At 34.7% G+C, this 15,994-nt stretch overlaps 1 protein-coding gene across 3 annotated transcripts in view; it reads right to left on the reverse strand.

Moving 5' to 3' along the window:
* Window positions 1-2,911: 2,911 nt before the first annotated feature.
* The window catches only part of LOC111040929 (ATP-binding cassette sub-family A member 1), a 42,108-nt gene continuing 29,025 nt past the window's right edge, over window positions 2,912-15,994 (reverse strand). For 2 of the 3 annotated variants that reach the window (XM_022325010.1, XM_022325011.1), the window contains exons 7-25: window positions 15,565-15,799; window positions 14,096-14,451; window positions 13,623-13,979; window positions 13,357-13,512; window positions 13,048-13,258; window positions 12,314-12,560; window positions 12,100-12,236; window positions 11,835-12,028; window positions 11,597-11,755; window positions 11,225-11,437; window positions 10,409-10,685; window positions 9,984-10,109; window positions 8,976-9,152; window positions 8,415-8,712; window positions 7,124-7,510; window positions 6,153-6,323; window positions 5,493-5,671; window positions 4,158-4,306; window positions 3,240-3,284 (exon numbers count right to left, since the gene is read on the reverse strand). In XM_022325010.1, the coding sequence (XP_022180702.1) occupies window positions 3,240-3,284; window positions 4,158-4,306; window positions 5,493-5,671; window positions 6,153-6,323; window positions 7,124-7,510; window positions 8,415-8,712; window positions 8,976-9,152; window positions 9,984-10,109; window positions 10,409-10,685; window positions 11,225-11,437; window positions 11,597-11,755; window positions 11,835-12,028; window positions 12,100-12,236; window positions 12,314-12,560; window positions 13,048-13,258; window positions 13,357-13,512; window positions 13,623-13,979; window positions 14,096-14,451; window positions 15,565-15,799 (4,074 nt within the window). Of the gene's footprint in view, window positions 3,285-4,157; window positions 4,307-5,492; window positions 5,672-6,152; window positions 6,324-7,123; window positions 7,511-8,414; window positions 8,713-8,975; window positions 9,153-9,983; window positions 10,110-10,408; window positions 10,686-11,224; window positions 11,438-11,596; window positions 11,756-11,834; window positions 12,029-12,099; window positions 12,237-12,313; window positions 12,561-13,047; window positions 13,259-13,356; window positions 13,513-13,622; window positions 13,980-14,095; window positions 14,452-15,564; window positions 15,800-15,994 lie in introns of all 3 variants that reach the window. The other variant, XM_022325008.1, reaches the window with a different exon arrangement.

Raw genomic sequence — 15,994 nt, forward strand, 5'->3', positions numbered from 1 at the left:
TCGTGACGATAAGAATATAATATTAAATACCAATTGAAAATTGTTTTTCCTCCTCAATTCTAACCCCAACGGTGATTGCTGCTCAACGTTTAGGCGCTTTTTCAGTGCGTACGAATCACGGCAAACCTATATTATCTAAGTTCAAAATAGATGATTGTTGGATTTGTTGTACAATAATACTATGCAGCATTCCAAGATCTACGCAAATCAATACAAGACTATGGTGTACATAAAACAATGTTTTAGGAGATTTCGTTTTACCAAATTGCTAATATTATTATAGTGATCAAAGTGTAAATTGAAAAAATGACGTTAATGACAGGATATTCAATTTACACTGGTTTCTAAAAATAGACAACGGAGGTGTAGAAGAAAAGCTTTTGTGAGTTCAGTTTCATTCAAATCGCTTTCTTTTAAGAAATTTAAATTTGGCGAACGGTCTGCAAATTAAGTGCAAAAATAATAAAACTTTTGGAACTTTGAAAATTCAAATTTTTAGTTAAAACGGGTTTACGCACCGTCCGACGGATCCAATATTTTACGTAGTTCATTTGTGTATGCATTATATTATATTACAATGTTTCAGAGGGAGAGATGAAAAAAAAAGTAACTTGAAATTTTAGAACCACCCAAGTTGTATAAGTGTTGAATTAAAAAACCAAATTTCGGTATGCTACTATGGTGTGTTTGTAATTCGAAAGCACATTCAAAAAATTAATCTGTGATAATACAGCATTTGGTAATTAGACAACAAATTTTAATGTTTATTTAGGTACTATACATTTTAGAGTTTAGAACTTTAGACCAAATCATGAAATAATCGCAACTTTTTACTTAGGTTAGGTTACCGTAGAATTGCCAAATTACATTACCCATATTATGATGGGTAGACGGGGTTTCGTTTTGAAAACGGATTTTTAATTTTTAATTAATTTTAATGTTAAATATTATGTTCCTACAAAGTTATTACTTTTTATTCTCATCACTGTTAATTTCATATAAAATATATAAACTAATATATCCAAAATATTCAGTTAAAAAAAACAAATATTTGAATTTTTTAAGTGTTAAAACATAGGTAGGACACGTCTTGTGAGATGATAAATCAAAATCTGTTAAAAAAATATATTATAAATATCCTTTAAGCCAATATGGCAAAGTCTATAAAGTCACATTTACGTTTAATTGTATTCAATATTATTTCTTAAATCTATATAATTTGTTGTATACAATATTGTATACAACTTAATACTATTGTATCCAATTCATAAAACTCAAAAATGCACTAAAAAATGTAATGCCAAGTAAAAATAACTATTGTAAAAGAGTTCTACGACTAGTTTAAGTCAAAGGTATTTTTTCAATTTTTTATAATCTAAAATTGTACTCTAATCCTATGAGGATCAACATTTTCTAGTAGGTAATCACGATGTAGGTGCACCCGATCCTTTCTAATTTAATTCCATCCTCGGCTTAACAAAATGGCCAAAATATTATGCTCCGACAGCAGTTGTCATTTTCTTTTTTTTCAAAACACACAATCAGTGTTACCTTAATATTCATCTAATACGATTTCATCTCCACTATTATCAAAGAAAAAACGATAATACAGTTGTACTTGTAGGGAATGTATAAACCAGACGAATTGTTAGGCATTTAATTTAGTGGTAAAATAATGTACGCACCTATATAGACTGTAACTCGATAAACAATTAAAAAAATATAATTTGTACAATGTGTGACCTTGGCCGACATCGAACGGCGATTCAAAACTGTCTGACACGGACGGGCTAATATCAATGCAAATATTCTTAGCAGCAATTCAATTCTACGAGATCGTTAAAGTTTATTATCATTAGTAGGTACACCTTAAAATGTGTCATAAAAATTGTATGAACGTAGTTGCCTACCTTCCCATAAAATGTCCGACAGAATCAATCACTTGCTTTCGAGTGCTTGTTAAAATTTTCGTCGACCTCGACCCACTTTTATTTTTATTTATTAAACCTAGTGGATGAGCACATGAGTATAGGTAATACGAAAGATAGCGAATGACGTGAAATCGATGAAAACATTTAAATCGAAACACGAAAAACATTTTATCTCCGTCGCAGGTCTTGTTGTCGAAGTTCCGCGAAGGGTTTTGCTTAGTTTTTTTAATTTTTAATCAATTAAAAATAATATCATTACACAGGAAGCTGCATTGTCTTTTCGAGTACACAAACGACCGGAAAGGTACGGATAATGTTACGACGCGAAATAATACAAAAACGTAACTGTACATTTTGGTATATTTTTCTTAAACCTATTGAACAGATTATACTTAATAAATTAAATAGTTTCTACTCTAAATGGTAATTACAGATAGTTATTAAAATATATTTATATATATATATATATATTATGTATAGTAACTAGAGTAAACAAAAAAAAAAAAAAAAACAAAAAAAGAACAATAGGTAGGTACATTGTCTTGAACCCGATATATATATATATATATATATATAAAGAGAATTTCCAAAAATATATGTCTGTACATTGAGCGTTTAAACAATAGTATTACGCATATATATATATATATAGTATTACACTTGAGGAAAATAAAATAATGTTACAAAAAAACCGAAACTACGATAGTAACGTACATATACAAGTATATTTATATATTGTAATATAATATTATGTATATATACTTAATTCGGTTTTAGAGTGCGAGCAACCAAAAATGCCGTTCGCACAAAGTATTTATAAATTATCACATAAATATTTTTATTTTTTCAATATATATTTCAAAACGAAACTTCTATTTCCAACTCCTTCTCGTCTTTTCTCCTCTTCATCAACTCCTTAATCATCTTCTTCTTATTCTTCTCCTTCATCGTCGTCGTCTTCTCAAAGAATTATCTCTTTCTTTCTTAAAATATACAATTATTCAGCCTTCGTACGAAAAAAAAAAAAAAACGACAACAACAACAACAGTTCATCGGAATGTCGTGTTACACGCTGTACGTTCCGAGGGGAAGACATATAATAATAATATCGCGATAGTTATATTTAGGTTTTCTTTCTATTTCGTTGTTTTCTTTTTTTTCATTGACATGGCACTCATAAACTTATACTTAAAAATTGGGACTGGGATGGGGTTGGGGTTGAGACGGGGTCGGGATGGGGTTGGGTCGGGGAACGAACGTAGGATGAAATGAAGTCGGCGCCCTGCAGGCTGCGCGTGGACGACGTGGTTATGCTATTGCTTGTTGACGATTTCTGGTAAAGCTCAAAAACACCTGTGGAACACACGACTCGGTTATTACATATATCATTATAATTATTTTTTTGGTGTTTTTTTTTTTTTGTTCAGACCACAACAAAAAAGATATTATTGGTCTTTCGATATAGTATTTCAATGGAAAAAGTATATAACTTTATTTTTACATTATTAACAACAAAAAAACATAGGAGAGGACAGACTGAAGTGTACAAAGCAATTCGTCCACTCGAGATCGGTCAGTCCACTTTTCTAAATTTTACCCTACACTCCTCCCAATTTTTAAATTGCCTGATTTTTTTATGGATATAAACTTAATAAATAAGTAAAAAATAATACAAAATCTAAGTTACGTTAATTTATAAATAATTAATTAATAAATATAATGATATTATTATTGATGATGCAATCTGACAAACATTCACTTTCTTTATTTAATATCATATTACTGGAAATGTATATATATATATAAATAATGAATCAACTTAACTCAAGTTTTTAAGCTAACTTTAAGTTTCCGTACTACTTTGAATTGAAATGAGTTTAAAAAAAGTTAGAATAACTATAAACATTTAAAAATTATCGTTGACTCTCCCAGGTTTGTGGCTGCCGCCAATCCCTTGAAATCGGATTGTACAATTTTGATATTTTTAGGAAATTGAAGACCGATCGTCACACAGTTATTGATGTAGTGATTATTATAATGATTAGAATTTTTAAAAATTAAGTAATCATAACAATACGATTATTTTTATACTAGACAGTCGTTGCCGCGGTGGTGGTACCGAAGCGGACACACGATCGACGTGTAAAGACCAACATAGAACTGGAGGAATTGATAATATTGGCGGGAGCGGAACAAAATTCCGGAAACGGTTGTTGTGGTACATACCTGTTCTAGACTAGTCTGTGTTATCGAATAATCGTCGATCAGCAGCTCTTTCTTGGCCTGTTCCATTTGAGCGAAAGCGTACGAACACGGATACTTCTTGGGAATGTGGAACAGCGCCGTGATTTCGAATTCCTCGCGTAAGTTGGCGCCTGAAACGACGTTCACAATGTTATTATTAATGGTTGTCATTTTTAGTTTTCATCGTTCGTGTGTGGTTACCCGTGTAGGTATGTGTGTGTTATGAGCAAACAGTCGTGACCGTCGTAGAAAACGACTTTTCCGACGCGACCGATTATTAATGACATTGCGCTATCAACCGTAAGTAAAAAATAATGTCAAACGGAGTTTTTCGTGGAAAACCAACCACCGAAGGTTAGGTCGTCGGACCGACGATGTTTTTTTCGGCCGACATCTGCGGTATTCCTACGCAGTTTTTTTTTTTTTAATTTTCCGTCGGCTTTTAGTGTGTTTAAAAAAAATAAATGTTTTTGAATATTTAAAACTCAACGTTACGTTGTTTATGAAATATCTAATATTTATGGGTTTTCGAATATTATTAACTTAAAAGTATTTTCGTTTACATGATCGAACAGAATATTTTTTCAAACTTTATCGGAGCTGTGTCGTAAGCGAAACAACGCACAGAGCATTTACAATTTTATTTACACACATATTCGTCTATTATTTTATATAGATAATAACAGAAATCAAGAAAACAACGACGATATTATCTCTAGAGAATGAAATCTGAATTATGTAGTCCGTTAGCCGAACGAGGCTATTGTATAATCAATATTTTTATTAATTAATAAATAATATTATTATGTACCTATAAACTAGTATAATACCTATTTAATATAAACCAAGTGACCGTAAACTGGATTTTAGTGTTGATGTATAGTTCACGGATATTGAATAATATAGTATCTCTTGGTAAACGAGTACATCGTGTTATGGTTTATTACATAATACTATGTTAACTCCCAGTGATTCGATATTAATTGTGTGTCGACAACATTTTTAGAAAAATGAATTCCGCTTACGGTTGTTCAAGTAAAAATATACTACAGATGGTGTTTAAAACTAATTAATAATTTAAATTACAAACTTAGTAGAGCTGTGAGAAATAAGTGTGATATTATTAATCATTAGAAACATATTACGTATTATAATATTGTGTCACTTTCATGACTTATTAATGAACACAAAAAACTGACCGAGGCATTATTATATTTTTTAGTTTTATTACTGTACTGCTCCGTTGTTGCGCGATAGCAAATAATTATATCATTGCTCACAAGATGATATTGTCATATTAATACTTAGGACACTTACCGACGAACGATTTCATCACGTAATCTTTAGCTCTCGTATAGTTGTCGGGGTGGAATTTTATGTGCAGCTGGTAGCCGACGGAGAATTTGTTTTTCAGATGCTGCACAGACCCGATGCAGCACAGGCGGCCGTCCACCATGATGGCCAGACGACTGCACAGGGCTTCGCACTCCTCGAGACTGTCGAAAACAATAATTATGTTAATAAGTTGTTTACTATATTTTATTCGAAGATGGGCGTAATAGATTTGTGAATAGTTACAATAATAATACGAATCGACAAAAGGCGAGATTTTTATTTTTTTACTAGAGATCATTTCAGAAGGTCGATTTTTTGGAAAAAATGTTTTCCCCTCCTGTCATAGGAGAAATAAAACGTGAAATCCAACAACAGTGCACTTACACGCAGTACGAACATTTGAATGTTTTTGTTTTTTTTTTTAATTACAACGCATATTAATGTCCAGAAACTAGAACATGCGTTATTATATTATACGTTTGGTTAAAAACACGAAAATCTTTGCCGACATAACTTAGTTAACCAAGCCATTGCAGTACTTCAATATTATTACTATAATTTATCAGTCTGACATAATGTCTACTCAATAAAATCAACAAAAATCTCTGACAGTATTGTTACTTCGTGATAATATTAAAGTACCTGTGAGAAGTGATGAAAACGCATTTGCCACGATCCCTCTCCTCGCTCACCGTGTCCCAGAGGTGTTTCCGGGCTGCGGGGTCTAGGCCGGAAGTTGGTTCGTCCAAGAACAGGACGCTCGGGTCACCGATCATAGCTATGGCCGTGCTGAGTTTCCTCTTGTTTCCCCCACTATAATCACAAACAATACAAATTCGAGATTAAAATCGATTCTCTTAAACGCGAAATACGCGAACAGAGAATTATAATGCTTATTTTTTTTATACAAAACTATAACATTTGTCGTTTGTGTGTTTTGTTGATTACCGCAGCTGTGAGTACCTATATAAATATTATAAGTCCGGGAGTATTAAGTATTTAAAGTTTCGATGTGCGGAGCGGAGTGGTACAAGGGTCCTCCACTCCGATCGCTTAAACTTGAAATACTATTATGCATACCACTTCCCCGAAATTGGATTTTTTTAAATGGGCATACTCCGAATAACATTCTGCTCGGAAATATGAAATTAAAACTTATGTTGTTATTCAAAAGAGTAAATAAATTATAACCGGGAAAAACATAAAAAATAAATTTAATTATAAGGATTTAAAAGTTAAAATTATGTAAAAAAATTTTTTTCGGGTCTACAGTTCACCCAGTAGTGTAAAATTTAAAAAACTAAAACCAATTAAAATACAACACAGTATGTTCAGATGATAACAAAATTAACTTGAGTTATTAAATTTTACATAAGGTCATAACTCATTATGCATCACTTATAAAAGACAAAAAAAACTAATTTTGATGTGTTCCAAGCTATAATAATGATGAAAACGTAACAAAAAAAAAAAGAGTTGAAAAGCAAAATTAGAATTGTCATTTATAAAATAATTATCCTGAAAAATCTTAAAAACTGAGTTACAATGCCATTTTTGTTGGGTAACGATATTAAATAATACTATTTCGACCCGGTACTGGGTGACGCACTCACCTGTAGTTTTTCGCTTGGACGTTCAAGTAAGCCATGAAGGACAGCCTGGAGGCCAGGTGGAACGGCACAGTGGACGCTTCCTTGTAGGACATGCCTCTGAGCTTGCAGAAGAAATGGAGCGTCTCGTAGCCAGTGAGCTCTTCGATGAGACCGTTGAACTGAGGACAGTATCCTCCCACCTCGTGGATCTTCTCGCGGTTGTTGTTCACGTTCACGCCGCACACGTAAATGTCGCCGGCGGTGTTCTTTATGTCACCTGTTAGCATCTTGAAAGTGGTAGTCTTTCCGGCGCCGTTCGACCCCAGCAGACCAAAACACTCGTTGGATTTCAGCGCCAGGTTCAGGCCTCTGACCGCTTCCTTGTTACCGTATTTCTTCCAGACGTTGCTGCGAAACGAGAGACCACGTTGTTATAAAAAATAAATATATCGCTCGAGACGAAAGTTGGCCCACTTGCGATTTAAGGGCAAACTACTCGAACTCCAATATTGTTCCAAACCGTTGTGTCAGTGAACAATTGATAAGTATTTTGATATTTAAAAACATAGTCAATCATAACTCAATAATGTTTAACTTAGGGTGTATTATTATGTTTTAACAAGTTTTCATTAAAACAAACCAAAGATATTTTAGTCATAACCCGTGTATAAAGCTGATATAATATGCACACAAAAAATCATATTTTAATGCTCTTTAGCAAATTTTTCTGAAAGATATAATCCTTATTTTGCATTCCATTACCTAGTCGATTGAACACCTACCGATAGTGGGTTGGTATATAAGTACTCAGTGAAGTAGTAACCACTAGACGTAATCATCACGATAATTCAGTCAGTATGAATTTAAAACGAACAGCTGAGGAGAAAAAGGATAATATCCCTCAATAACCGATTTCCGGAGTATTAAAAAATACTGTTTATTTATGCAATTAAGTGTTTAACATAATCTTTTTTCCACTCTGCATAAAATACAAGGCTAAATGTATAAACTAGTTGAAGTATTATCTTTAAATGATTTTGGCCATTGAGCTACAAAATTACTATCTCTTTTCGTATTTTTGAAATACCATATTTTTTCTACTCAGTTGATCATTAATTACGTGCATATTACATATTATTATAATATAGGTATATTTCAAAAATCTAAGACGAATGCGTTAGAAAAATTGAAGCCTCAATAGGAAAGCTGGGTACAACGCAAGTGCCATCATGTTTGGGGTACTTATTATGGTAATGTCCATCAATAAATTTGACGTTTAGGGTCGCTATGAATTAGGTGGTGCACAACTCACTTGAGGTATAGACAATAGTTGTGTGGGTCGGCACTGTTGACCACTTGCTTTTCGTGGGCCACGTCCGATTCATAACAGTTCAAGTCGTACTTGTCTTCCTTGACGGAGTTCTTGAGCATTATGTGGCTGTAGAGCTTCATCAGAGTGCAGTGGACTTTGTTGCCGTAATACGTGAGGTATTCGCACGACAGCAGTAATATCACGCTCACGAATCCTAACCAGAACAGGTGCGTCATGTTTCTGCCGATGCCGGGGCTGGTCCACGACAGGTTATCACCATCCCATCCAAAACATGTGGCTAAGACAACAGCAGTTATAAACCATTAGTTCAAGTTCAAAAAAAAAGGAGGAAATTATTTTAGATGTTTTGGTTCACAGCAGACTCGCGGTCTGTCGGAACTCACGGTTGACAGGAAATGTCTCTTATTTAAAATAAATACTTCCAAGTAGACGTAGGTACACATTGAGTGCCGTTTACCACGATCTCATAATACCTATAGGTATATTTATTTATTGATAATTATATTTATTATCTACGATTGCCTGCGGCACGTGACTTACCGTTCTTTTGGAAGTTGCAAATCTCGCTGTACTCGTACGAAGAGTATATATTTTTCAAACCGCTTCCTAGAGCGTAATGTGGGAAGTAAATCATCATGTTGTCGATAAACTTGGCCTGGTCCTTCAAGCACAGTGGTTGCATGTCCAAAATAAGCACCAACATGAAGCAAAAAGCACCTGTATCGTGATTAGACACACACTGTATAATATTATTTCGTAAATAAAGCCATCAATCGATTGGAACACGTCCGTATACATAATAATTTATATTATATTATTTATTATTTCATAGTAAGGTGTGGCTCAATGTACTATGTAACAAACTCTGATTTTTTTAAATATAAATTATTTTGATTATTAAAAAAAACTAAAAATTATATTTTAAAATAAAAAAATAAAAAATATAATCATATATTTTTTTTTTTAATGTATATTTCCTATTATATAAAAATATTTAACACAAGTTTTTCAACTGAGTGTGAAAATGTTTGCTTTTGGACAACGAAATATGTAAATTATAATTTAAATAAATTAATATTAGGTTTATCAAACAATTATGACAATGCAATACTCAACGTAAATATCATTCACTGTACTCAGATAAATTAGTTTAATTTTTCATAGTTCTTCGACCAATTTAATTCAAATTATTATTATTGTTAAATTTATTAGTTGGATTTTGGAAATTATTTATAATTTCGTTAGGTTCGTTTGAAAATCGAACCGTTTGTAACGTCACTATAAGCTGTGTAGTGTATATTGGTTAGGTTATATATAATACATTGGTTATATTGGTTTAAATTTTTTTTCTATTAGTTAAATCTTTTTAGGTACTTGAGATAATAATATTTTTGGGTGAAAAGTGGTAGGGTGGGTTCAGGAGGGTGTAGCGAACATTTTTAGTCCTGTATTTTATTTTTCTAAAAATGGTCAACCCAAAAGCCATAGAGTGTAATGATAAAAACAATTATAGTATATATTATTGATAATGGTATTTTTTATCCTTACCGGTCATAACGCTAAACATAGATATTCTCGTGAAACTAGTAGACGGGTTTGAGAACAGGTACGAGAAAAGACTCATCAACGGCATCGTCGCCCACGAGAAAGCCACCAGCAGGCTCAGCATCAGTCCTGCAGGTGAATCAAAATATAAATGGTAACAAGTAAAAAAAAAAAGTTGCAGCCGACAATAACAACTCGCTACCATATCATTATAATGTACTTCTGCTGTTAAGAGGACGTATACTATTATTAAACTATATTCACCACTCATCATTCTAGGTATGATGTAGTAAAATTGCATTGATGAAAATCAAAAATTTTAAATGTTATTTGAGTTTAAACGCCCAATTCCATTTGGTCTGGACAAAACGTACGTCGTCTTAATACAATATCGTGATTGGTAGCGATGGCCATATTATTATACTGACCCATTTGTTTTAAGCTCGAATATCCCGGATCGCCCCACCAGAAGAGCAACAGCAGAATGGAGAATATGACGGTCAGGTAAGTTATCCAGTCCCACAGCAGAGACGCTCCCCAGTAGGCCAGTGGTTTGACGCCGGCGATCTGTTGCATGTGCTTGGCGCCGGTATGTCGTTCGTTGACGGCGAACAGCACGTACACGGCGCACACGAACGCTTGTGAAATGGCGCAGTTGAACGCCACCTGGTAGCCCAAGTTGCTGCCTCCGGTTAATTTCATCAGCTGTGTAGACAAACAAACGATTGCGTTAAGGTTGGCGTTGGTTTAAAACAATATTACTGCGGTATGTCATCGTCATCCTGGATTATATTTTATGACGGACGATAACGACGTCCACGAGTCTACTACCCAAAATTTATGACTAACTCTCAGAAAAAAATATTCTCTTTTTAGTTAAAAATCTATGAAGTCATTCAAAAAAATAGAACTATAAAAAATATGAAGCAATTATCAATAAATCAATACTACAAAAATAAATATAATATAGTTACATAAATAATTATTGTTTAAATACAATATATTGTAAGCTCAATTATTTATGATGCATCCGGTGCTCCAGTAAAAAAGTGCATCGGCATTTATAGTATATTAGTACCAAATTTCTCATAATTCGAAGGGAGAGTGTACTTAATTTAGGTGTCTCTTTGGATCACATGATCAGGGGCTAGAACGAGATTCTTAATTTGTCAAGAATATTGACTGCCAATCATAGGGTTTTATCGAAATTATGCCACGAAAACCATAGTTGACAATTTTCTCACCTTGTCCACTCCTTGGTAGGGCAGTGGATGATTCACTACGAGTATCCCGTAATCTTCTCCTTTGTAACTTTTCAGTATAGCGTTGTGCACCATACTGAGTGCCAACGGTGGACCGTGGTAAGGTTGGTTATTGAAATACGCCGTGATCCTGTCTTCGCCGAATATTGCGCCGACAATGTACTTCTGTGTGAATGGCGATATCTTTTCTGAGGCCTGCGGATAAACATCAAACGTAAACGTTATTTTCCATTGATATGAACGGAATATATTTTGCGTTTTTATTTGTCAAGGTGCTCACGCGTGGTTATCGCATAACCAGATAAGTGGGTTCTTAATATTATTTTAACTATCCGAGGGAGAAAAAATACTCACTACTCGCAGTAAAAAGTCTTCGAAGTAACTGTACGTGGAACGGTAATTCAAATCCAAAACCGGGTTAGGCGCACAGGCATTCTTGTACGACTCGTAAAAATTGCCAATCTGCGTGTTATTGGTGGACAACATGACCGTACTGATGGGTTCCCAGTAGTTCTAGAGAAAGTAAAAAATAAATGATTTTCATCGAAAACATAAACATTGAAATCGTAGGCTGACGGTCGTTGTTACTTACCGCTAGTTCGGCTGCTAGGGCCGGCAAATCTTTCATGCCCTGCCAGGCGTTAACGACCAGCAGCGCCAAGCATATGAAAAACATCGTCAGCGTTATTTGTAACGAGTGCAATATCAGAGAACGGTATGACTGCAAGCATTTCTTTTCCATGATCGCTCCGCATTGGATCCAGAACAATTTCCATCCCCTGGCCCCTGATCAAACAACAGTGTTATTACATCAGAGTTGAACAAAACGTACAATGATCGGATTCGCAGATCCTTACTTTCAGATTTATAATCGGTAGAGTCGCACTCGGGGTCGTAGAACAAAGTGTCGAAACGGTTCTTCAGCTCCATTGACTTGTGTTTGATCGCGTTCATCTGGTAATCCGATAATTTCTTATTGTCTTCTTGGCCGACTCTGCAAGCGAAAATAAAATAACGCATATTAAATAAACTCGCACCGTGTGTTTCTCTGGCCGTGCTCCGCCCACATACCGCATGAACACGTCCTGCAGCGTAGTCAGGGTAACTCCGTATTCTTTGATTCCTAACGTCTGCTTTGATTGCTCCAGAGAGTTGAGCAGATCCGGGAACAACGACGAGTCCTCTAGCTGATACGTGACTTCCATGATAGTCAAGTTACTTGGCACCGAATGCGGGTAATATTTGCGTATGAAGTTTGTCACTTTAGTCAAACTGAAACCGACTACATCTTTTACCAGAGTTAAAGTGTAACCACCGCCTAAAAAGTAAAAATGGCATTAACATTTATTACTATCTTTAAAAACAATATTCAATTCTAAATATTCGCACATTATGTATTTTGTCAGTTTTTGATTAATATAACACACTGCGTTATCGATTCAGACGAATAAAAGAATAAAATATTGAAAGTCAATACTATATAATATCGATAGTTCATCAAATATTTAAAATGTTACTAACAGTATAGAATTTAAAAAAAATACGAAACTCTTTTAAACAATTCCAACACTATTTTTGCACGGAAGTGGAACGTTTTAATTTATCGAATTATTGAGGAAGATAACAATGTGTATCCGCAATGTCTAGAGTCAAAATTATTCGTTATATTTTTTCATACGTGCTTCCATTTTACGTCTGGTGACGAAATTAATTAAAATTGAATTTAAGAACCCTGAAATCAAGTCTTAATTTTTTTTTGCAAACATTATAATAATAAATTAGCATAATACGTATAATATTCTTACCATATTCTTTTTTCAACGAATACGGTGTTCCGACACAACAAAGAGTGCCTGCTTTCATAATGGCGACACGGTCACCTAGCAGGTCCGCTTCATCCATTAAATGCGTTGTCATCACCATTGTTCTTCCTTCCCGTTCCGATTGCAAAATATTCCACAGAGTACGTCTGGCCGCCGGGTCCATACCTGACGTCGGTTCGTCCATCAACACCACCTACGAGCGAACGACAGGATCGATTAATTTTAGTTTTGTCTGATAAATGATGAAAAACGGACTGAAACCGCCGAGTTAACTACACGGCATGTGCGTACCTTCGATTTGCCGATTAGCGCTATGGCCACAGAAAGTTTTCTCTTCATCCCTCCGCTCAGATGTTTGGACTTCGTGTTGATCATCGATTCCAGTTCGAATTTTTCAGTGTAACTTTCGATTTCGCTTTTCAAATCCTCTTCGTTCAAATCCTTCAACTAAAAAATACATACAAAAATAACGTATTGTAATATTTTATACATTTACACTACTCGAATATTCTATTGTAATATTATTATTAATACAATCGAGATTGCGGTATACTAACCATTCCGAAAAAGTACAAATGCTCTTTCACGGTCAAGTCCGGTATGAGTAAATTGTACTGTGGGCAAAGCCCCAAGGAATGTCGTATGGTTTTCATGTGGGTTTTGATATCGTAACCCTCTATCAAAGCTGTGCCGGAAGTTGGACTTATCAGTCCGGTCAACATGGACATGGTAGTGGATTTACCGGCACCGTTGTGGCCCAGCAAAACGGTTATTTGATTCGGATGCATGTCCACGGATAGCTTGTTGACGACGAACTTTCCGGCCGTGAAACTCTTGCTGAGTGATTGGATATGTATGCCAGATTTTTCGGCGATTTGTTTAGGGCTGACTTTTTTCTCGAACCAAAATGACGGCTGAAACATGCACAGTAAAAGAACATGTAATCATTGTCATAATATGTATTGTGAACGACCAAATTCAACGAAAGAGTAGTCAAAATGGCGTATGAAAACGGACGGGCGATTCTCACCATTATCGGGAAATACCACGGAGGATGGAAACCGCTGTTCCTCGGGAAAGCTGTTTCCAGGTATACGGCGATCAATAGGTACAGGACCGAGTCAAACACCAACATCAGCATTATGTCCGCAATGCACATTTTGTCATCCGGCGACACCGTCACTGTAATGTTTTCCCACGTTAGCCCGCTTCCGATGCCTTCGAACATGATGAGACTCTGGAATATATATCCCAACGCCGTGTTTGGCAATATGGTGGACGCCAGGATTTCTCTGTTGGTCATGGACGAGTACTTGGGTTGGAAGATCATAAACGGGGCATAGGTCCCGAACCACAACACTCCGCCAACGGTCGCCGCTGTGTTGGCTAGAACAAAACAAAACAAAAAAATTATATACAACCGAATTGAATAAATTCAGTCTCACTTATTCGCATACACACACAAACAAATAAACACAAACATATGCGCGGTAGACGGAAATTCGAAGGTCTAATTATTTAATACATGTTAAAATATGTCATGTGTGAATGTGTGTACCTATATATATAATTATACGTATATCGCATATGTGTACATAATATAATTATTAATATATTTTTCTTTTATATATATTAAATATTATTACATACGACGTGATACACCTTGACGATATGTTAATGAAACCTTAATATTGTTATTTTGTTTACAAACGGTTATATCGTAATATATGTGCGACGACGATCCGTGACACCAAGCAATTCTCGTATGTGTTTGTTGTATGATCTAGGGCTGTATTTTTAAAAACCTTAAACATGTACGCTAGCAATATGTCCTCAAAAACTACTAAATGGACTCTAAAAAATATGCGGAATCGCTTAAATATGTTCAAAAATATGTAGCCATAGTTTTTTTTTTTTTAAATAAAATTTAACAATTTAAAAAATATATCTGGTAGGTACACATAACCTTTAATGCAAGTTTTTTTAAATTAATTTGTTGTGTTCATAAATTATATTGTTATAAATATCGAGCGATAACAATCATAACATAGATCTACTATCATAAATGTTATTGGTGAATAATTAATCATTAACTTTATTACACTGTATACAACCATAGTGCTTATATAGTGATATTTGTCGATTAATTTAAAGATATTAAAGACTTATTTATAATATTTATTAAGTATGAATTCCAAATCATATTCGAAACAGGTAAGCGCGCAATTATGAATGAAAAAGAGTAAAATCTGAAAGATAATAATATAATATCACATTATACTTATTTTGTAGGCACTTAATATGAAACACACTCTCCGATATCAAATATCTAACTATACAGTGTTTTGGATAAGCATTGAAAAATATTTAGATTCCTGAGTAGCACAACAAAAAGCATCGTGATATAATTTTGTAAAAATCCCTCAACATACCTAATAATATTATACATACATTACACATATACGCGTAGAGCCTTTGGTCTTAGTCATAGGGTCTTACCTTTTTTGAAACAGGCGGAAATCAAGAAGCAATAGGATATTCCGGCTGTCACGTACAGGGTCAATATCGCCATCAGTACCAGCGGGTCGGAATACTGAAATACCGCGCCCGTGGGCCAGTCGTACGTTATGAAGAACACCAATATCAACAGAGGTATTATCCATACAAGGAAACTCTTCAGGTACCATGCGCATGCGTGCAACCAGTTGTCCAATCCCATGAGCATCATAGCTTCCTGCAAAACAAAAAACGGCTCGACGTATTATTAAACGCACGTACCGACACTGTTAACGAAAAAAATCGAAAAAGACTTCGGGTGATTACATAGGTGAACTCGTTAGGAACTTGCAGTGACATGTGTGAGACGGAACTTCAGACACTTAGCCCCCCCCCCCCTAGTGGTTCCAACTCCATAACTACAGTGGTTACC

Source organism: Myzus persicae, unplaced genomic scaffold (assembly GCF_001856785.1).
Source record: "Myzus persicae strain clone G006 unplaced genomic scaffold, MPER_G0061.0, whole genome shotgun sequence".
In the NCBI taxonomy this organism is placed as follows: Eukaryota; Metazoa; Arthropoda; class Insecta; order Hemiptera; family Aphididae; genus Myzus; species Myzus persicae.